The sequence below is a fragment of the Protopterus annectens genome, chromosome 4.part0 (genome assembly GCF_019279795.1).
Source record: "Protopterus annectens isolate FY-2018-M chromosome 4.part0, PAN1.0, whole genome shotgun sequence".
Taxonomy (NCBI): domain Eukaryota; kingdom Metazoa; phylum Chordata; order Ceratodontiformes; family Protopteridae; genus Protopterus; species Protopterus annectens.
Genome location: NC_056733.1, coordinates 695,936,254 through 695,958,931, shown reverse-complemented (window position 1 = coordinate 695,958,931; position 22,678 = coordinate 695,936,254). Strand labels below are relative to the sequence as shown.

The window sequence follows — 22,678 nt, the reverse complement described above, 5'->3', positions numbered from 1 at the left end:
TTTTCCCATTTTGCTTATGTGGTCCAGGTATCACATCAACAGTGACCATCATCTGTAGCTAATGTTTACATTGCTGGGTAGCTGACCCTGCAGTAGATCCCAAGAGATTATTGCTAAATAATCTCATCATCCAAGTACTTTTGTGTTCCACTACTCTGTATTGTACATGTTATGACTCTCGGAATTGCCTACTTGCTAGCTAGCAAATTTATTTTGTAAGATACTGTTTCCTTCTCTTCGTTCACTGGATCTTCTGTATTTTAAACCCATTTTACAGGGTATTGCAAACTGTGTTTTGTAATTACCGTTTTGAGTTATTTGCCACATCTCGTTTGCATAGCATGCTGCCTGTACAGATACAAAACACAGATGTGTCTTTGTTTTTTTCCTAGCTTGTTTCATCCAGGCATTTTAACTAATCACCCATAGATGCATTTAAGTGAAACAGATTCAATCAGGACTGAAATTTCACTTTGTGCAGTTGTGCTGCATTTATCATTTGCTGACCAACCTTACGAACTGAACAATGAATTAATCTGCCTTCCAAAGGAGATGTATTGTAAATGCAGTTCATCCTAATAGACTATTGTTCACACAAATGCGTTAATACAAACACAGTGTCAGAACAGTACAGTTGCGGCCCTGCTAAGATGGCTGGGATTCATAATAAGTGACTGGTTTAAAAGATCGATCATAATCAAATTTATTAAACATTATGGCTGTCAATCTCCTTTAATAGATGTGATTATGATCGATCTTTTAAACCAGTCACTTATCATGAATCCCAGCTATCTCAGTGGGGCCAGCAGTTACAGTACATCAGAAAGCAGACAGTTTACAGATTATTTTTCGTTGGTCCTGCACCAGAATTCAGTTACAGAACATAGAAACAACTTCAGAGTAACAGTAACATAGTAAAGCGAACAAAGTAGTCACGCCACATGCTGCCAAGACTCCTGGTTGCTTCAGCATAACCAATAGGAAGTTGAAACCTATAGTTTCGACCATTGAAAATGTTCCAATATACTCCCGTGAAAAAAGTCACTATCATTGACAGTAGCACATCACCCTGTAGGAAACATCTACGCAAGGATTACTACCACTGATTTCAGATCGTGTTTAGTCCTAGTCACTTATTTATGTCTGTGGATCACCAGCTTATTGCTTTAACTGGCTCTAACACATGGCATATGCATTGGTTTGCTTAAATACCACACACTGCAGTGCAAGATATCAATGCTATTCTGCTGTTTGAGGCTACGGAGTACATGAACACCAGCTTGAGGATATACATGTCATCATATGTGCACTATTGAGAGTGTGCAGTTAAACGAATGTCACTGTGCAGAAACTGTTGTCCAACGATAAAAGGGAACAAATTCCAAATTGGAATAACTCCCTCCTTAGCCTTTTAAGAAGATTTTATTACATTTTAGTTTTGTTAAAATATTGCATTTGTAAAAAAAAAAAAAAGAGAGAGAAAAACAATGCAAATATATGAGTTTCTGTTTTGATTCCATTGGTGAGAAAGTAAAACCTGAAGGCCATTCTCAAAGAAACATTCTTCATTTCTAGTAATTTGTTTCATAAATATAGTGTGTGGTCCTAGTATATGCAAAAATTTCTTTTGATATCATTCTTATCTGTTTAATTAAAATTTGTGATTTATAAGTATATTTTGCTCATTAATTCAGACTATTGCATCTATAATTCATTTATATACATATATGGGTGTGTATGTACATTTATATACATATATATATATATATATATATATATATATATATATATATATTTACTATGACAATGTCAAAGTGCACAAAAAATCCATTCACATCTGTGAATCAGATGTGAAAGTTTACATACCAACAAATTCAAATTTGTACTTTCAACATACTGTGAAGCAAATCACTACTGCATACCACGTAATGTCATCTTTTTGCAGGGGGGGCTACATACCCCTGGACCCCCATGTGGGGGGCTACATCCCCCACACCCCCTGAAAATAATATATTCCAACTCCAAGATCACACTACAGTGGGGAAAAAGGGTAATTTCACGATCTCCACTGTACCACGATCTGTAATCATAATTCTGTTGACATATGTGTGAATGCACAGTGGCAGCTTCTTAACTGCACACTCGCAATAGTGCAAATCAGCAAAAACGGGAATTAACCAACTTTGATTCGACATTCCCATTTTCGGCGAACCTGTACTCGTAAATGTTATAATAAATCATATATATATATATATATATATATATATATATATATATATATATATATATATATATATATATGACAAAAAGATTGACAACATACTCCAAAACATAACCTTGGAAGATGCAACAGATAAGAAATATTTTTGCAGAGGGGCAAAAAGGAAAAAGTGCAATTATCTGAGTTTTCTTTTTTGCTTCCAGCATTAAGAAAAAAAAATAATGGCCATCCTCAAAGACAAATTCTTCATTTCTAGCAATTTGCTTCCAAAATACTCAGAGTGACACTATAAATGTCAAAAAAAAAAGACAAAGAAACATCAACAGATATTCCAAGATGTATCCAGTGCCCCCCCAAATTCTCTGTTAATTATTGTGACTCCCATGCCCTGGCCAGGCAACCAAGGAGCCTCAGTCCTCACCACTAACACCAGAGAGGGCATCTCATATATGAGGAAAGGATAACAAATACACACAGTAAAGTGCAATTTCCCTTAAGAGCACACAGAGATCACAGTCAGTCCGGGGCAGGTCGCTCCCTTGCTCCCTAGGTCCCCAGTAAGACTCCCCACTGGCACAGCTATAGGGTCCAGATCTCAGCCTAGCTGGGCAAGCTAAAATCTCCAGCACCCTCTCTGTCCAACCAGTGCTTCGTGCCCCTGCCCAAGTAACTGACACACACTTTGAGATAAGTTTATACAACCACACAGACACTCCTGGGGAAGGCTGGCACAGGTTCTCCAGCTGTGCCTCTTTTACACAGACTATACAGTAGTAATTACTGCTACCACCCAGCTAATATTATCAGCTACCCAAAGGCCCTTAAAAGGGTGTCCAATTATTACTGTGTAATATTATTATTCAATTGGTAAGTGTGACTAATCAGTCAAGGCTTATTAGAGTGGCTTTGTACAATAAACTCTATAAATATGCAATGCACTCTAGAGCTTAACTTATCTCTACACAAACCAACCACAGTTAAAAGGTTTTAAAATATTTAATAATAAATAATTAAAAAACACAAGACAATATTTTCTACTACACAGTCAACACAGTCAATGCTAGTCAAGAGAGTTCAGAGATCACACAGAAATACTTAAAATCAATCAGTAATACAGTTCTGACATCACAGAAAAACACAGTCTAAACTTTCTAATTCCTAGCTATTGCTACAAGAAAACATATTTCTAATATAGCTTACTTACATAGAGCAACAGGCAGTGCTGTGAGTTGGATAGTCCGACAAAAATGCTTAATAATCTCTGGATCTCACTGTTTAAATTGAAACTCCAGTTCTGCTAAACATCACATCATCTTTTACACCTTCCTGGTGTTCCCAGGCTGACAGAAACTGTATTTACATTCTTTTACACTTAGAGGAATAAAGGACATTCCACATGTAAATTCTGGTCATTAACTTTAGCCTTAAAACAATAGGCAGGAAGCCTTGATCTAGCCGGACTGGAGCCGACTTTAGATCAAAAGATCACAACATGCTTTTACTGGGTCAGTTGAGAGCACTGTTGCCACATTTTTGTAACAGCATTTTTTTCATTTAAGACAACAAGCCTGTGATTCACATTCATACTTACAAATGATAGAATATTTCTGTCTGGCTAGGCTGGCAGCCTTCACCCTTCTCTACCAGTCTTCACAATTATAATATATACCAGCTTTGGGTTTGTACAATACTGGAGAAATGGCATATTCCCCAGCCTGGTATTATAGCGATGGAGCGATCATGTAGCAGTATTGACAGCTTTCCTGTTGTCCAAGTGGAGCAGGAAAGGTGTGGACATTGAGTCTGGATATATATATATATATATATATATATATATATATATATATATATATTTGGGTGCCAGTGATCAGGTGAAATAAGTGTTAGTTCAACAGCTGCCTAGGTGACTGCATATGGTTGACTAAGCAGATGATTAAAAGGTATGTGAGGTGGCACAAATCCAGAGGTTGGGAAATGTGCCCTTACGCCCTTACCCTAGGTTTGTGCAATCTCAGAGTTAGTATGCATAATTAGCAGAGAATGTTGGGGCTCAGGCCATCACACATGGGGGTGCAGGGGGCTTGTCCCCTGCAAAACAATGTTTTTATTTCTTTTAAGTCATAATTTGCATGCTGTAAGGCTGTTTCTCAAGACATACCTAGAACTGTGTCAGTTATGTTGCTTTTGACCTTTTGTGTTTGATTCTATTACAGTCAACAGTGGGTGTTTTAGATTAAAGTGGTACTGATGATCATGAGTGGGGAGCATGCCTAGACAGCTTTATTATTGGTGTTTTATAAGGAATAAGTGCATCACACTAAGAACTGTACAGTATCAGTATTTTTGTGTTAATGGAAGGGTAAAATGATGATGTTAGAGAGGTGTAGTGGGGATATTAAACTGGAAAACTATGCAAATGGAGGAGTGAAGTATGGATTCTCTGCAATAACTCAGACATTAATTAACCTATTAAAAACATTGAGTAGAAGGAATGAGCTGTGTCTAGTTAGAACAGAATCAGATTGTACATACTAACCTAGATGTAGCAAAGCATAACATTTTGTGTTGTGATCACTGGTGATATATTAACATGGGAATAAAGCATACCACTGTCATTGTGATATGTGTGTGTGTGTGTGTGTGTGTGTGTGTGTGTGTGTGTGTGTGTGTGTGTGTGTGTGTGTGTGTGTGTGTGTGTGTGTGTGTGTGTGCATGCAGGTGTGTGTGTGTGTGTGTGTGTGTGTGTGTGTGTGTGTGTGTGTGTGTCCATGCAAGTGTGTGTGTGTGTGTGTGTGTGTGTGTGAGTGTGGGCGTGCGAGTGTGTGTGTGTGAGCGAATGTGTGTGTGTGTGAGTGTGTGTGTGTGAGTGTGTGCGAGTGTGTGTGTGAGCGAATGTGTGTGTGTGCGAGTGTGTGTGTGAGCGAATGTGTGTGTGTGTGAGTGTGTGTGTGTGTGCAAGTGTGTGTGCGAGTGTGTGTGTGCATGTGTGCGCGAATGTGTGCTAGAGTGTGTGTGTGTGTGTGTGTGTGTGTGTGTGTGTGTGTGTATTTCTGCTTGTCAGTAACATGAATGTGGAGTGCTGAAGAAGAATGGATTAACAGTAACTGAAGTCTGCTCCAGTAGGCCCACTGTAGTACAACATCTATGAAGATGCTTGGACAGAAAAAAAGGTTCATAATATTCTAAAATATAAACAAAAGAAAGTATTTCAAACAGACAAAGAAAATAATAGTTACATTCTACTAACTGATAATACATTCAGACACACACACACACACACACACACACACACACACACACACACACATATACACACGCAGACACGCAGACACACACACACACGCACACACGCACACACACATACACGCAGACATGCACACACACACACACACACACACACACACACACACACACACACACACACACACACACACACACACACACACACAATACTTAGGGCCACATCATAGACTTCTTAATTCTGCTGCTGTTGATGTTGTTCTTAAAAGCATTTGATATTTTTATTCCTCTAGCAAGCCAAGCAACTTGAAAACTGAAAAGAACATGATCAAAACCTGTTTTAAGTATTTAGGACATTCAACGCATTTAACAAATGCAGACAGGAAATAATGCTTTGGAAATACAGTTGAAAATGAGGAAGGTATTATAGAGAAACATAAAAAAAGGATAAGGAGATAAAATATAATTTGAAAACGTTATATGAATAAAAATATCTGAAGTAAAATCTGTCTAATAAAGGAGACTGAAGGTCTGGTGTTTTAGCCAGATTGCAGCCTACCATATTTTTTTATTTATCCTTTGTTGACCAGGTTAGTCCCACTAGGCTTGTAGCCTTTTTTCAGGGGACACCTGAGGTTGTATTTATTACAACTAGGGGAAATTTGGCCGGGGCATCAGTGAACTTCCCATACTCCTTTCAATAGGTGCTGTGGGATCTTTTACATCCACCTGAGCTACCACTTACTCAAGCAGATGGGGTCTTGGGTTAACATGTCATTCAAAGTATGTCACTCCCAGGAGTGCAGCATCCCTCTTATGCTATACTGCAGAGTCAGTAATTGATCTACTTGGTGTGGGAATAGAACTGGCAGCCTTTTGTATTAAAGCTGAGTGTGCTACCAGATGTACCACTGACACAACTAAAAAACTGAGGATTTCCTGCTGAATTAGACATAAAATGTGGTCAATGTTAATCTAGCCCCAGTGCTGACTTCTAATCATCCCCTTCAGTACTGCACACTACTATTGACCATTGATGGACAGCATTATAACAGCAAACATTCAAGCAGACCCCACCCACCCCTTCAGACAATGAGTGCAATTCCTAGAAACATTCCCTGACTCCAGGGTGAATTAAGGTACCACCTCACAACCTATCCTCAGATACACCAACATACATACTCTCTGTAACTATTGTATCCTTTTAGGCTACACTGCTATTTATTACGTATAAAACTTTAATTTAGCCTGTGTCATTGTTAAAATATATTCATTTCTCAACCAGGGTAGGATTACCACTGATCCCCATGAACCATTTTCAGTTTCAGCACTGGTACATAAAACCAAAAAAAAATTAATTAGCTTTTACATAGATTTAAGGTAAAATGGCTGAAACATTATTATAGCTAAATGCTGTAATTTGTACACTTAAGTTACTATACATTTAGGGTGAATCTATTCATTGAGTAAAATATAAATAAAAATAAATAAAACATTTCTAAGCCTTGAGTAGCAAAGGTTCCTTGCTTGAGTTAAAAATATGCCAGCAGAATAGCTATGCATAACTAGACCGTCAATTTACCTGGATGAACAAGAAAGGTGTGAATAGAACACTAAACTGTTAGCCCTAAGTATTGCCACAAATCACTTTCCATAGCTGTGGTCTTTATGCTGAAGGGGAAGTTTTGCCTAAGCACTTCAACTCATTAAAAAAATCTTCCCACAAAAATACCCGTGCCTGCTCTTACTGAAAAAAATTAAAGCAAACTGGTAAGATGAAAGAGATTTGGAAAGAGCATTCAGTCAAAGGAAAGTAGCCATTGCAACATTCATTTACAGTAAGTAGCACTGAGCAAGACACTAGAACTAGCTGATGTTCATGGGTATGGGACTGCTACATTCTAATACACAGATACATCATTTTAATACATAGAGACATGCTGTGTAACAACAGTACACCTGAGATGTGACTTTTCAGCCCAATCCATCTGTAGGCACAATCCTTGTTAAACAGCAGAGCAGTCACCTGCATTCACCACTGTGAGAGCCGAAGTTGCTCCTAACTCCCACAAAAATTGAAAGTTTCCTATTTAAGTCACTATTGCAGCATGTTTAAAGTGAACAAACTACCTCAGCACTTCTAGAGTGTCTAATTATGGTGGGATGTATGTGGACACCTGGTGACTTGACTGTGGTCACTGTCCATGTGAATAGTTTTTTCAGTCTTCACTGCAGGGTGAATGAAAAGTTAAGATGGGCAAAACTAGTCTTTGAGCAGATAAGCCTTACTTTTCTACTGGGCAATGTTGTAAGTTGGGTTAAAGAAAATGTTTCTTTTGTAAGAATTAACCATCAAATGTCAGAAGAAATAAATGCAGGAACTACATTCCTGTTGTAAAACAAGTACAGAAACTCTTTTATTGTGTGTCCTTGCTTATTTTTATCACTTTTAGCAGGTGCCTGTTTTTCAGTGAGAATGCTTGTTGACCTGTTACTTTCACAGTCTCCTTAACTTTGCTCTCATCTATTTTATATGATCACATCCATGCTAGACAAACAGTTGCTTGTTGTACAAAAGATACAGAATCAGGTCTCTTCATAGCTACAATGTTGTTCATACCATTTGCCTGTTTTGATAAATGTAGCAAAATAAAAAATAAGAAATGAACAAGCATAGGAATCTGTCTAGTTTCAACCTCACCACCACGAGTGTTGAGGAAAAAAAAAAACAGAGAAACTAGCGGTGAGCTCAGTCACAATAATTTCCAAAAATCTTGAAACCCAGGTAGGGTTCCAAAGCAACAAGCCTTTATTCGCCACAGACAAGTGATCCTCAGTAACAAAAAATCAGAAATATTTTAACAATATTAAACATATAAGGTTGTATATACTTAGAAATAGGTGTGGAAAACATAAGTGTTGTTTAATTTTAAACCAGCCTCTTCATGGCAAACATTATAAAGAGGGTCGTAAAACTGCATTTTAGAACAGCAAGTACCCACCCCCACACAGTACTACTAAAGCTCAAACTAAATCCAAGTTAAGGAAAACACTACCTACCTATTTGCAACCACCATTCCAAGATCAGGTGTTAAGAAAATCATAACACATCCATAAAAAGATATACATAAAAAGACTTTTTAACTAAAATCACTTTCAGCTAACTAATGCAATAAAGCCTTCATCAAGTCTGTGAGAAGAACTTAAAATCAAGAAAAAACATAGCTATCTAACCATAAACATAATCAAACTAGAACACTATAAATACAAAAAATACATCTCTCTAATAATATCTACTAAAATCTAGTAAATATCCAGCCATGCATATTAGTGTGCATAAAAAAACTAAGTTACTAACAGCTCAGAAAAATGTCAGTGCTTTGCAAAAAAAAAAAAAGCTGTCAAGACAGTTTTCATTTTTACTGCCCCAAAAACATGTTTATACAATGAAAACTACTAGAAAAAAACATAAAAAAATACAGAAAACAGTGGACAAAGTAAACTAGTAATGTATAAAAGTATGCAGGTGTGTGCATGAGTGTCCACCAGTATGGTAAATGGGGAAGTTAAATAAGCAAACTGTCCATGCAGTTCATCATATATTGACCCTATGATTTTTGGTTACCTGTCTAGAGGTTAAACTGTTGTACAACTACTACAGTCCCCTGCTTTCCTTAAAAACTGTGATTTCTCTGATTGTACTAGCTTTGCTTTTTGTTTCTTTTTTCCTCCATAAAACTGCAGTTATAACTGAGATGCAAGATGTTGTTAATGCTTTAATATCACCAAACAAACCTCAGAACTTGAGGTTTGTCTCATTAAGTGTAAAGAAATCGAAAGAAGTAGGCAACTAGACTGTAACACTTGAAAATATTATTCCCAATAAAATACACGCCTCAGACCAAGTAAACAGAACATTTCTCAACAGGTGGTCTTCCATAATACCATACCCAATCTGTATATGCTACAGAAACTTCTTGGAGTGTCTTGCATGGTAGCTCCTTATTTTTCCTACAGTATAACTGCATTTACATTTATTTGTTGTAATCCTTCAAAAAATGTACATACCAGACAAAGTACATAATGATAAGCAGCTGAACAGTCCTGTAGATAACACCCAGGAGTCTGCTTTTCACAACCATAACTTTTGGAGTTTCATACTCCCAGAATTCACTGACAGACTGAACAAGTGCTTTCTTTATCCACATGGTTCCACGCTGGAGAAGTCACAAATGTAGTTTCATCAATTAAAAAAGAAAGTGTTGTCACTATCACAGTACCTCTTGTTAGCTTGGGGTCTTTGCTGTCTCTCTTGGTACTGGATGGTTTTGATAGTCTCTTTTCCTCACTCTGTCAGTCTGTGTTGGGCTTCTCTCAATTTATCTGGCAGTATATAGTGTGCTACTGACCACAACATAAGAAATAAGTTACTTGGAAACCAATCTGCACTGAAATAGCCACACTCAGTGGATTAATGAAACAGAAATAGCTATTAACTGTTAACCTCTTCCTAGCCAACCTACTTCCTTGACATGGAGCAGCCAATGTGAGATGGATTTTTAAGCAGCAGCAGAATAATGAGGCCCCGTGAGACAGGCTTTTTATGTCTAGTATACATAATGTCAAAAATCCAAGCCCTATTTTATGGCAGCATGTAGGATAGAACTTCTGACAGTGTTGCCAAGACCCAGAACACAGGTACTGCTCAAGTAAACCTGTACTACAGAAACTCAGTTCAGTAGCTAAAAAGATCTTTCCTTGGCTTGTCACAGTTATCGACAGCCACCATATATAAATTGATATAAAGTGCTTTTTTCTAGCCAGGAAGTAGGAAATAGTTTTAAAAAGGTTTAATCAGGAAAGAATCACTGACATTTGCTGGCATGTAATCCTTTCTCATGTCTTTAGCAGCAACAAGGTAACCTTACTCTAAGAAATGATAAGAAGTGATACTCTAAGAAATGCATCACTCCTGACCTCTGGTGGTCATAAGTGTCCTTACAAACCACTGGAAGAAAAAAAGTCAACTGAGTTGGTCCTCTAACAGAAAACACAGACACTGCAACACAGATATGATGTGATACCTTTTGTTGGATCAACATAGGTTTTGCAATTGCTCAGGCTTTCAGGCTGGCAAGAGTCCTTCTTTGGGAGTGTAAATAACTCTCAACGTAGGTCTCTTGCCAGCCCAAGGGCTCGTGTAATTGCAAAAAGATATTACATCATATCTGTGTTCCAGTGTCTTTATGCTTTCAAATCCCTGATAACAGAAACAAAAGTGTCTTTAGTCAATTAATTAACAAAAAAAAACAGAAAGATGGGGAAAGCCTTCTGGCTCAAGCTGCTTTGTGTGTTTGGGAGAAGAATTGCTAAAACGTATTACTATACATTTCATTGTCAATGCATCTGTAGTGAACTGGTCACAATGTCTACAAAATAAAGTGGAAAGGTGACTGATTCGAAAATCAGTCATCTGAAATGGCAAAATCCTGTGCAAATAAAAATGTAGCTCATGATTTAACTAAAGCAGAGGTGCAAAACTGTACTGGATAAAACAGTGCAGTTATGACAAGATGCAGGCTTCACACTGTGTCCAGAACTTTATAGTTTCATATATATATATATATATATATATATATATATATATATATATATATATATATATATATATATACAAGACTTTGCACTGGCCTCTTCACAAACCATTTGGTACACTACAACAGTGAGAAAGTCCTTGAATGTCCAGAAATTTACTTTTGGAATTCTTGGTATGGTAGTATTCTTTGCCAATTTTTAGCAGCTTACAGCAGAGGTTTGCTGCAGATCGGAAACTGTATTTTCTCACAGGTCTATGTGAAGAAGTTGAGGGCTGGCTTAATGGTTAAAGTGTTTACCTCACAGAAACATAAAACAGGATTTGATTCTCACCTTTGAGAGAAATTGCTCAGGCTTAAAATGGCCCACAAGGGCTAGCCTCGTACTTACCTATGAACCTGTGAAGCATATGGTAACAAAGGTTAATATCAGTGTTACCTGCCTGCTTACCACAAACTGATGCATGCAGCAAACACATCTCTGAAGTCAACTCAAGTAGGTACAATGCATCTAATAATAGGATGCCTATACCCCAGAAAGCCACAGTGCTCTAAAACACTACAGTATGTCTACTGCACTGTATAGGGGAAAAATGTCACATGGAATTACCTGCAAAAGGTAGTGCCACACTATCAAAACATAACTACACTCTACAAGTATAATATCCAGGTGTATTTCAAAAAAATCTGCAAAAATATTACAGGAGGCAGCAATTACTTTCTGTAAACAGCACACACACCACATGCCAAAATTCCCCTTGACCAGTAACCGATTCTTGCATATAGCTCACACCGTGTGCTAGAATTCCAGATGGCCAGCAATGGATTTCTGTATACAGCTCATACTATATTCAGAGATCTAGATGGGAAGCAATGGAATTCTTTATACAGCCTGTGGAAAATGTATCCGGGCTGTTGCTGAAGCAGATTTTAAGCCCCACTGCTTGCTTTCCTCTTTCAAATATAAATCGTTTAGCTGTTGGTATCCTTCACTCTTCCAATGATTGCACTCCTACTTTGGGATCAACACAGTGTCCGTTTACTAAAGCAATGGGTCAGTCAGCAAAGGAAGGCTTTAATAAGCAGTCATATGACATGTATGTCATGTGCATATTGTGTTGTGTTGTGTGGGGGTGGGAGTGGGGGGTGCATGCTAGTTGCAGTTAATGTTAGAAATGTGACCTGACATCACGTCACGTTTTTGTCAACAGGCTGAGCAGTCCCAAAGTTTAGTATACAAAATAAATGCAATATGCAGATCATAAATATATTGAATTATACATGTAAGGGTAGTTTGGTGGTAACATCGTGATTAGGGTTGCTGCTTTACAGTTCTCGAGCACAGTTCACAGATGGTCTGCAATCTCCAGAGAGTCAGAATGTCCACCTTGGATCCATACATGTGTGTGTGTCAGTTGCACCAGTGTTCTCCCCTCATCCTAAAGATATGCCCATTATGTAAAATGTCAATCCTCCGATTATCTGTAGATGCGCATGTGACCCTGACACAAATCTATGTCTTGCACAGGATCTGTTCCCTGTCTTTGTGCCTATAGCTTGCCAGGATGGGATCCATCTCCTTGCTTCTCTAAACTTCATAAAGTGGGGAGCAGAAAATGAATGAATATACATATTATTTTCATAACAGAACTTCATTAAGGCATTACTGAAGCTAAAAAAATATGGAAATGACCTTACATTAGAGTTTCTCTCTGACTCAATACCACTTCTCAGTCCTCTGAAGGTTTCAGAATGGCATTCGTTTTACTTAATGTTAGCTCTTTGGCAGGACGGGGGCCATCATCTCCCAAAGAGTGAGGTCACTCCAAAGCATCAGAAACAAAAATGGATTTCTGACATGAAGTTATCCTGCAAATTTCAACTGTCAGCTCCTAAATGTAGGTCAGATTCACAGAAATTTCCCATACACTTGAATGGGTGTGCAGACACCCAGAATGACATTTTAAAACTGATATATCTTAAAAATGTTACAAAATATGGTTCTAAGATAGTCTGACAATAAAGCAGACATTTTCCAAAAAGTCTGACAGGTGCAGGAAAAATGTTTGATGGTTAAAAGTCTGAAATCTGTCTCAAAGGTGGCATGTCTTGCACTGATAATGCAGGACCAGTATTTGAAGTAAAAATCTAGTTTCAATAAAAGTTGCAGCGAACATGCAACATAATGTTTGGTATCACAATGTAACCAGTGTACTGTGGTCAGCAAACATTAGCATTTTCTTTGCATACAGTTATCTAGGTGCCATTTGAAAGATCTTTAGTATGAAGATGAGTGGTAGTTGTTAAACAAGCTGTGATATATTAAACGTTTATGATGTAACAATTCCAATTATGCACTCATACTGCCCAGCTATCGCAAATTGTGAGATATGCCTCATGCCATAAATTCTAGGCTAAAAATACTTTTTATACCACAGAAAGAAAGCAAATTTTCCTACTGCCCTCTAAGACTGCAAATCATAAATTTATAAATATTACTAATAGCTTATATTAAATAGGTGTAAATATCACTGTACTCAATTCCACAATATATTGTGCTTCCATTTTTAAGTCTGATCACCTGGATTACATTTAACCCATTTGTCACATATTTGTGTTACTTACTTTGAAGAAGAAAGGTCAAGAAATGTGCTTAGCTTTGAAAGACAGGAAATTATGTCAAGTCATACCCCATGCATATCTAGTGACGTTTAGATGTCAGCTACAAGTAGTCAAGTGACAGAAATACATTGCAAAAAGAATTCATTATAATCAATAGAGATGTCGCAATATACTGCAATTAAACAGATAGAAAACTCTAAAAGCTCTGAAAAATAGATACTGCAGTCTTTTATGTTTTATGTTCTGTGCGTGCATGAAAGACAACCATCAAACCTCACACTCTTAAATGTGTACTGCTTTCATAATCTGCAGAAATTTTTGCTCACAAAAACTTAGAATTTTATGAGTATTACTGAGCTCTAAAATCTGTCTCAGATAAAACATTTCATATCTTTTGCTACAGAAAATTAACATATTTTATGGCTATATTTAGCACTATTTTCAGATGTTTGGCAAGTTTGATTACTGACTTTTCTCAGTTACACTTTAAGCAAACAGTGGTTTATAGACTCAAATCCTGAGCTACACAAAGTAGCTTGTTAGGAGCTCAGAGCCTTGATCCTCTCCACCACCTGCCAGATATTCCCATTATAAACTGAAAGAATTTAAAAACATAAAAATACTGCAAGAATATCTAAGTCATCTCAACTTCATATCCCTATATGACACATAATCCTTGAAAATTTCACAGTTGTTATAAACTTCGTGGACACATAACAGTAAGACATCTTTTTCTGAACATCACAAGGTCTGCAGTGATTTCCTTTACATTTAGCATCTATAATACATATTTACTGATATCATTCCAAACTGCAAAAAGTTGCATCATGAACCACTGCAGTTGTTTTCCCATTAAGTCCCCCCAAGAGCTCCAAGCAAACCTTTATAATAATGAATACATTTGCTACAAAGAACCTCATGCATCATCTTTTCACAGCTCATTTTTGTTGTGCAGTCCTGGACATGATTCTTCAGTCTCCATGAGCTGCATATGAGTTTCATCCTGCAGTCTTGGTTTGACTCCCTAAGCTTCCATTTGAAACTGTGTGACACTGAGCAAGTTGTTTAAGAAAGCTATACTCCCAGGTCAGATCTGAAGTGACACTCGTGTCCTGAGGGCTTGTCAGGTTAATAAATAAATAAAATTAAAAAAAATTGAGTGACTCTGAGCAAGCAACTTATTCAGACAACACTTCTTTGTTAACCATGAAAGAGGCTCTTATGCCTATTGGGCTCACCCATTGAGTGAATAAATATAATAAGAAACATGCTCTGCCATATGAAAGTAACAATTGTTTTCGTACTGCAAGAAAACTTTAACAGCTGGGAAAATCCCCTTAATAACATTGTTATGAATGGATTTTTCAGCCACTGAAACAGCATTTACATCAGAATATTTGTCCCTAAAGGAAATAACGGGACTTCATCTAAAATTATTTTTAGAGATCCATTGTTCTTAGATTTGTTAGGACCCCCCTGGCCAAGAAGATAATCAGAGCAGCTTATCTCATGCACTTTTCATTTGTCAAGTTTATCAAAATAATAAGGCCGAGCAGAACTTTCTGCAGTCATTAATTAGATGGACAAGGATAGATTTCATATTGTGATCTGCAATCTCCATCTTGGGCACCTGTTACTATATTTCATTAATTAATTAATTCATTCATTCATTCATTCATTCATTCATTCATTCATGCATTCATTCATACAAATTCTAATGTCCTGTTTATCCTGTTCAGGTGTTCAAGGTCATGTAAGGACTGAAGGCTATCCTGACAAGTAAAGGGCATCAGGAACAGAAACCAGCCCTGGATGGGACATGCACCCCACTCACCCCCCCCCCCCCACACACACACACACTGAACACATTTACAGATAATTTAGAGGATCACAAGTTCACACTAATGGGATGATAGTTCCCAGGGTCTGTAATCGCTCCTCCTTTGTGGAGAGGGATGACTGTAGCAGTGCACCATTCAGTAGGGACAAAGCCTGAGGTGAGGCTGTGATTGATGTGGGTTGTCTAAGGTTGTATCTTCTGGTATTTAAGCCCTACCTTTGAGAGGGTTTCTGTCTATACACACTGAGCAGAGTGGAGGAGAGGTGTTGACTACAACTCTTAGCTGAGATATATAAGTATCCTGTTTTTTTCGGTTATTTATACTCATTGTTTCTAGCAATTTATATATAGCACATTTTATTGCCTGCTGCACAGTTTTTGAGTGCATTTTTATTGCTATTAACTAATCTGCACTGGTAACCGATTTGTTTGCAGTTAAAAAAGCATTCTGTAGAGTCTCATTGCTCCTTTATCTGTTTAAAAACTTTCATTTTGTGGCTTTCTGTAGGGCTTACTGTCTGTAGGATAATAGCTTTAGTATTGTCCCCACCCTCCCTGTTGGTGTCTTGCTGTTATACTTGGTGGCTTTGCAGTTGCCCGCCCCTACTGTAAATCTGATCTGGGACACTCCTCCCAGTATAGTGTCATTAGCTCATTCTACCTAATACAGAGAGAACATTTGATAAGGCCTTCTGTTTCTCCTTTTTCCCTTTCAAAAAAAAAAAAAAAAAAAAATTGCCTGAATCTCCTTGGTTCTGACTCAGGGTTGCCACCTTTTCAAATGCCCAAAGTGGGACATTTTTGGTACAAACATCAGATTTTGCAGGCCAAAACATACCCTACACCCATGCAGGACAGAACTTCACTTTTTGCTTAAATAAATTCTGTTTCTTTTAACATTTAGGTGTTTCAGATACAGAATAACAGTTTTATGCAATAACACATAAAATATATAATAATTTTTGCCCAAAAAAAATCTCATTTGCATTTTTTTTTTTTTTTTTTTTTTTTGCAGCACACAGAGGCCCAACTGGACTGTCCAAAGTGGGACAGGTGGTAACCCTATTCTGACTGTGCTTCTCAAACATTTTGAAAATACAGAGTATATTTTAGAGCATTTATTGTAACTGTAATTGCCTTAATATTGCTACAACTCAAGTGCTCTAGGCTGCACTGCATCTGAAGTGTTTGTGTGTTTTAGCTGCTTTTCTGTATATATAGACTTCTCTGTATATGTAGACTAGCTACTTATTCTGCTGTGTTGCTGCCTCAAATCATTTTTCAGTTGTACACTTGCCTTGCTTCATTTAAAAAGTTTTAAATTGCTAATTTTGTAAAGTTTTAATTGCATTTACTGTTTAGGACTACACACGCAAGTGTGTTAGCCTTTTCTGTATTTATTTACTGTATTATTGCATTGTTTATCCTGTTTCAACAAAAAAAAAATACTATCTTATTTGCTCGTTTCCCACCTTTTCTAGCCAGTTCATATCCCGGGCTTTGCTTGTCTCAGGACTTTATTTTCTGTGCTCAGAGCTATCCAGACCTTGCTGTTGTAGAGGGAAGTCCTACTGCTTACCAGTGGGACTGGTGAGCATTGTACTGCCTATCTAACGCTAGAGGAGTGGTTTCCAGCTCTGAAATTGTAATTTTATTAGCCTTTTTGGGCTGATTTCTATCCCTTTCAACTTTCTGGCTTAAAAACGCATGTGTTTGCACATTTTTTACATCGTGCAGCACTGCGAGGCTACAGTTAAACTATTCCAGGTGCCAGAAAGTCTGCTCTTCAGATTTTCCCTTAGAACTAGCTGGTTTCTCAGTAGTAGCACTAAAATCTGAACCCCTGTGACTAGCACTTGCTCTAGAACCTGCTGGAAAGCACTAGGAAGCCTGAAACTGATTCAGGCACTAAGCTCTCCTCGTCAATAAGGAGAAATTAATCATAGGCACTAAACCTATAATTGCAAAGTACCTTGCAAAGGTAAGAGAAAACAGCTCTTAAACTTTACAAGAAAGCACTAGGAAGCCTGAAACTGATTCAAGCACTCAGCTCTCCTTGTCAATATGGAGAAATTAATCATAGGCACTAAACAGCCTATAATTGCAAAGTACCTTGCAAAGGTAAAGAAAAACAGCTCTTAAACTTTACAAAAAAGTACCTAAACAGGCATTTCCAAGGGTCAGCTTCTGGTGGTTTCTCCTGTCCACCTGGTGAGTCTGGGCATACTGGGGCAGTGCAGCAACTGCCTCATGTACACAGACAATCCTCTCCTCCTACCACCCAACACTACAATCTGCGAGAGATGCACTTACATAGCCAAACTGGAAGCAAAGCTCTCTCCGGCCAAGATTGTGCTAGACAGTCAAGAGGAAAAGGTTAACACCCACACTACACCTCAGGAAACTCATAGCCCTTCAAAACCCTCACCATCAACACCCACACATAGCAACACTAAACCCACATATGCAGAAGCCCTTAACATTAACATGCCCAAGCAACAAGGACCTCCGAAGCCGAAATGCAAACAAACACTAGTCACAACCAAAATGACACATAGCTCACAACACCAGTGTGCCACCCAACAACAGCACCTAAGGCAAGACAATGTACCCAACACTTTAGTCATAGGTGACTCTATAGTCAGGCACACTGATGTCCCACTCACCAGGCTGAACAAGGAGAAAATTACAGTCAGCTGCCTGTCGGGTGCCAGGATCCACCACATAACGCATGCACTCAAGTCACTCCACAACAAGTGCAAATACGACTCTGTCATTGTCCATGCTGGAGTGAAAGACTTGAGACATACCTCCCTGGACTACATGAAAAGAGACATGGAAGAGCTCTTGGATCATGTGACCCAGGCAGGTATGACCCTAGCCCTGAGTAGCATCCTGCCTTTGCCCAGAATGATACCACAGTATAAGGTCAAAATGATTGACTTCAACAATTGGCTAAGCTTCTGGTGTTATTCAAAGGGGATCCAGTATTTGTCTGCCTGGAAAGACATGATCGACAAACCACGATGCTTTGCCAGAGATGGTCTGCACCTGTCACCCCTGGATTCAGGTTACTGGCTAAAGCTCTTGCCACCCCTATAGTGCCTTTTTTAGGCAAGGTTCAAAGGATAAAACCACCACCATAACAGATACAAACATGCAAAATCTGAAGGTAATGCTACTCAATGCTAGAAGTCTAAACCTCAAAATGCACTCTCTCGAGGCACTCGTAAAAATGGAGAACATCAATATCTGTGCAGTAACTGAGACCTGGTTCAAGGCTCCAGAGAGCACCCCTGCAATACCAGGCTACAATTCTTACCACACTTTTCGGCCACAAAACCAAGACCAAAACACTAAAGGTGGAGGAGTGTCCATATTCACCAAGGATATTCACACCTCCAGGCTAGTTGCCCAACACAATGCATCTGAAATTCTCCAGGTGCAACTAACACTAGGTAAGACTGCAATTCAAATTGTAGCTTGCTACAGATCCCCCACCATGCCCCAAGATTCTTACTACACCTTTCTAAACATACTGGAAAATATTAAGATACAACCAAACACCCTAATACTGGGTGATTTCAACTACCCTGCCATTAATTGGGAAAACTACTTGGGTACCAACTCCTTTTCCCAACAGTTCTTAGAATTCATAAATTCCAATGCCCTGGATGAACTAATCGATTGTCCCACCAGGGGCTCCAACATCCTAGACCTGGTCATTACCAACATGGGAGATAGATGCTCCACACCTGTGGTCAACCCCTCATTGGTCAGGTCTGACCATAAGCAAATCACCTTAGATATCCACATCCCACCCCCACCCCCAGTAAGAAAACCTCCTTAAAAAACTTCTCCAAAGCCAACTTCATGCTACTGAAGTCAGAAGTGACAAACTTCACAACACCCATGCTGACGGGATCTGGAAGTTCGACTGCAGAATCCTGCACTAAGGCACTGTATGAGCACATCCACTCGTGCATGAATCGTGCCATCCCAAATAGAACCAAGATGCTCTTTTACAAAAAAAGGAAGCCAATCTGGTGGTCCCCTGCCATAAACAAACTTTACAACAAAAGGAAGAAATGGTTGCAGAAAAGAGGAAAATCCCAGGATGCAAAAAACTCCCTTACCAGCCTCAGTAAGAAGCTGAGATCCCTCATAAAATCCTCCAAAGCTAGTTATGAAAATAAAATTGCCAAAGATTCCAAAGACAACCACAAGGCATTCTATAGTTATGTCAAGAATCTAAATGTCAATGCTCAGATCTGCTCTGAGCTACAACAGAATGGCATTAAATATACTGATCCCAAGGATATTGCCAATATCCTGGCAGATCGATTTAGTGCCAACGTCACCCTCCCCTCACCCCCTAAAGGGCCCATCTCAATATCAAAAGATTGCCAAATTCCGATAATCATGGCCACACAGGTAGAAACCGCACTCTCCAGAGCTAAGAATACAGCATCCATGGGACCAGATGACATCCCAGGCTGTGTACTACATGAACTACAAAATTAACAGGCACCTCACCTAAGTGTCATGTTTAATCATAGCCTCACCTCAGGCTTCATGCCCACTGAGTGGCGCACAACTGCAGTTATCCCGCTCCACAAGAGAGGATCCACCTTGGATCCCGGGAACTACCATCCCATCAGTCTGACAAGCCTGATCTGTAAGGGCATGGAACGCATTATCATGGAACTTATAAACAAAGACATTGGGAACCTTCAAACACTGGACCCCACCCAGTTTGGGTTTGTGAAGGGCCGATCTTGTCTCCTGAATCTGATTGACTTCTTTGAATCAGTCTCCAGAGCTGTGGACGAGGGTAAGCTGGTCCACACAGCCTATCTGGACCTCGCCAAGGCATTCAACACCATCCTCCACTCTGGAATAACAGATAAACTTACTAAGCTGGGCATAAATCCCTACGTCACTTGATGGGATGCCAACTGCCTTACTGACAGAACCTAGACTGTAAAAGTAGCTGACTCCAAATCCAGCTCCAGACAAGTGACAAGTGGAGTACCTCAGGGTTCAGTCCTGGGATCACTCTTGTTTGGCATCTACTTCCCTGAAGTACAGGCCAACACTAAGGGACTCTGGCTAACAAAGTTTGCAGATTACTGCAAACTGGGAGATATTATTGAATCCCCAAATGATTTGGATATTCTACAAAAGGGCGTTACAGAAACAGATGCCTGGTGCCAGAGCCATGGGCTCAAGTTTAATGCCAAGAAATGTATAGTTATCCCCTTTGGAAAAAAACATGTACCCATGAATTACCACATAGGTGGCAGGACACTAAACATCGAAAGTGTGATGAGACACTTAGGGACACAGGTGGACAGTGGTCTCACTTTCGATAACCACATCGCCACAACAGTCAGAAAATCCTTCTATGTGGCACACCTCATCACTAAGGGCTTTTCATCCAGAAAAAAGGAGGTCATTGTCCCACTGTACTCATCCCTCATTAGATCCATTATAGAGTATAATTCCCCGTTTGGTATGTACCTCACAAGACATCTGCAACAGCTGGAAAGGCCACAGAAATACCTCACTAAAATAATCACATGCCTAAAGCAGATGCCAAATGCTGACCGTCTAAAAAAACTCCAGTTATACTCTGTGGCATATCGTCTACTCAGAGGCGATTCTGCTTAACATACAATGCCATGTCAAACCCTGAGCTGTTGGACATGCTCCACTTAAAGAAATCCCAATCCCTCAGAGCCACACACTCCAGGGATCTAAACCTTGACATCACAATGAACAAAACATGCTGGAGGGATAGGTTCCTGACCCAGAGACTCCCCATACTCTGGAATAGACTGCCCATACATGTAAAGAAGAATGCCTCATTGGCCCTCTTCAAAAGGAACCTTGATGATTGGATGGGAGATAGGAAATTCATCCCAGGGATCATGTCAGTCACCCTGCTAGACAGGGGTCCAGAGAAGTAAATATTGTGGGAAGAAATATCCAGGGAATTGTTATGGCTAGGCTTGCATAGGCCCTAGGGTTGATAGCCTAGTACCAACCTATGAACCTATGAACAGGCACACGGGTGAGGTGCCAGTTCACTCTGTAGTTCATGTAGAACACAGCCAGGGATATTTTCAGGTTCCATAGAAGTTGTATTTTTGGCCTTGGACAGTGCTGTTTTAACCTGTGCAGCAGTAATACTGGGTGTCTGCAATCTACTGGTATTGTGATTGATCCTTGGGAGGGGGTAAAGTTGGCACTGAAGCTGTCGGCCAGTATATTGGCAATATCTGTTGGCTCGGTATAGGAGGTACCATTGAGCAGTAGCTCAGAGCAAATCTGGGTATTGCTTTGGAGATTCTTAACATAACTATAGAAGGCCTTGTGGTTGTCTTTACTATCTGCTGCAATTCTGTTTTCATAGCTAGCTTTAGAGGATTTGATGAAGGATCTCAAATTTTTGCTGAGGCTGATAAGGGAGTTTTTCCAGTCTTGGTACTTCACCTTATTCCTCATCAGTTTCCTCCTTCTGTTGTAGAGTTTGTTTATGGCAGGGGACCATCAGATTGACTTCCTTTTTTGGAGGAGAGTGTCTTGATTGTATTGGGTATGACGAGATCCATGCATTTGTTTATGTGTTTGTACAGTGAATTGGTGAATGATTCGGCGGTCATGCAACTATTCTTCATTTTCATGGGTGCCGTGCAGTTAGCCACCTCTGTTTTTAGGAGCCCAAAGTTAGCTTTGGAGAAGGTTTTCATGGTGGTTACCTTTGCAGGGGGGGGGGGGATTTCCAAGGTGATTAGTTTGTGGTCAGATCTAACCAGGGAGGAGTTGACTATTGGTGTAGAGCAATGGTCGCCCATGTTAATAATGACCAGGTCAAGGATGTTGCTACCTCTACTAGGGGTAAGAATGAGCTGGTCCAGGGCATTGAAATTAATGAATTCCAGGAAACGTTGGGCAAGTGTATTGGTACATGAGTAGTTTTCCCACTTAATGGAGGGGTAGTTGAAGTCGCCCAGTATGAGAGTATTAGGTTGGAGTGTGAGTCTTGGGACATGGTTGGGGACCTATAGCAGGCTACGACCTGAATCGCTGTCTTATCCAATGTTAGCTGCACCTGAAGTATCTCTAATGCATTATATGGGCTACCAGTCTGGAGGT

At 39.2% G+C, this 22,678-nt stretch overlaps 1 protein-coding gene across 2 annotated transcripts in view; it reads right to left on the bottom strand.

The window, feature by feature from the left end:
* LOC122799534 (P2X purinoceptor 2-like) overlaps positions 1-10,026 on the bottom strand; it is a 409,405-nt gene extending 399,379 nt beyond the window's left edge. The window contains exon 1 of one of the 2 annotated variants that reach the window (XM_044068664.1): positions 9,530-10,026. In XM_044068664.1, coding sequence (XP_043924599.1) covers positions 9,530-9,669 — 140 coding nt within the window. In that variant the 5' untranslated portion in view covers positions 9,670-10,026. The remainder of the gene's footprint in view (positions 1-9,529) is intronic. The other variant, XM_044068663.1, reaches the window with a different exon arrangement.
* Between the last annotated feature and the right edge of the window lie 12,652 nt (positions 10,027-22,678).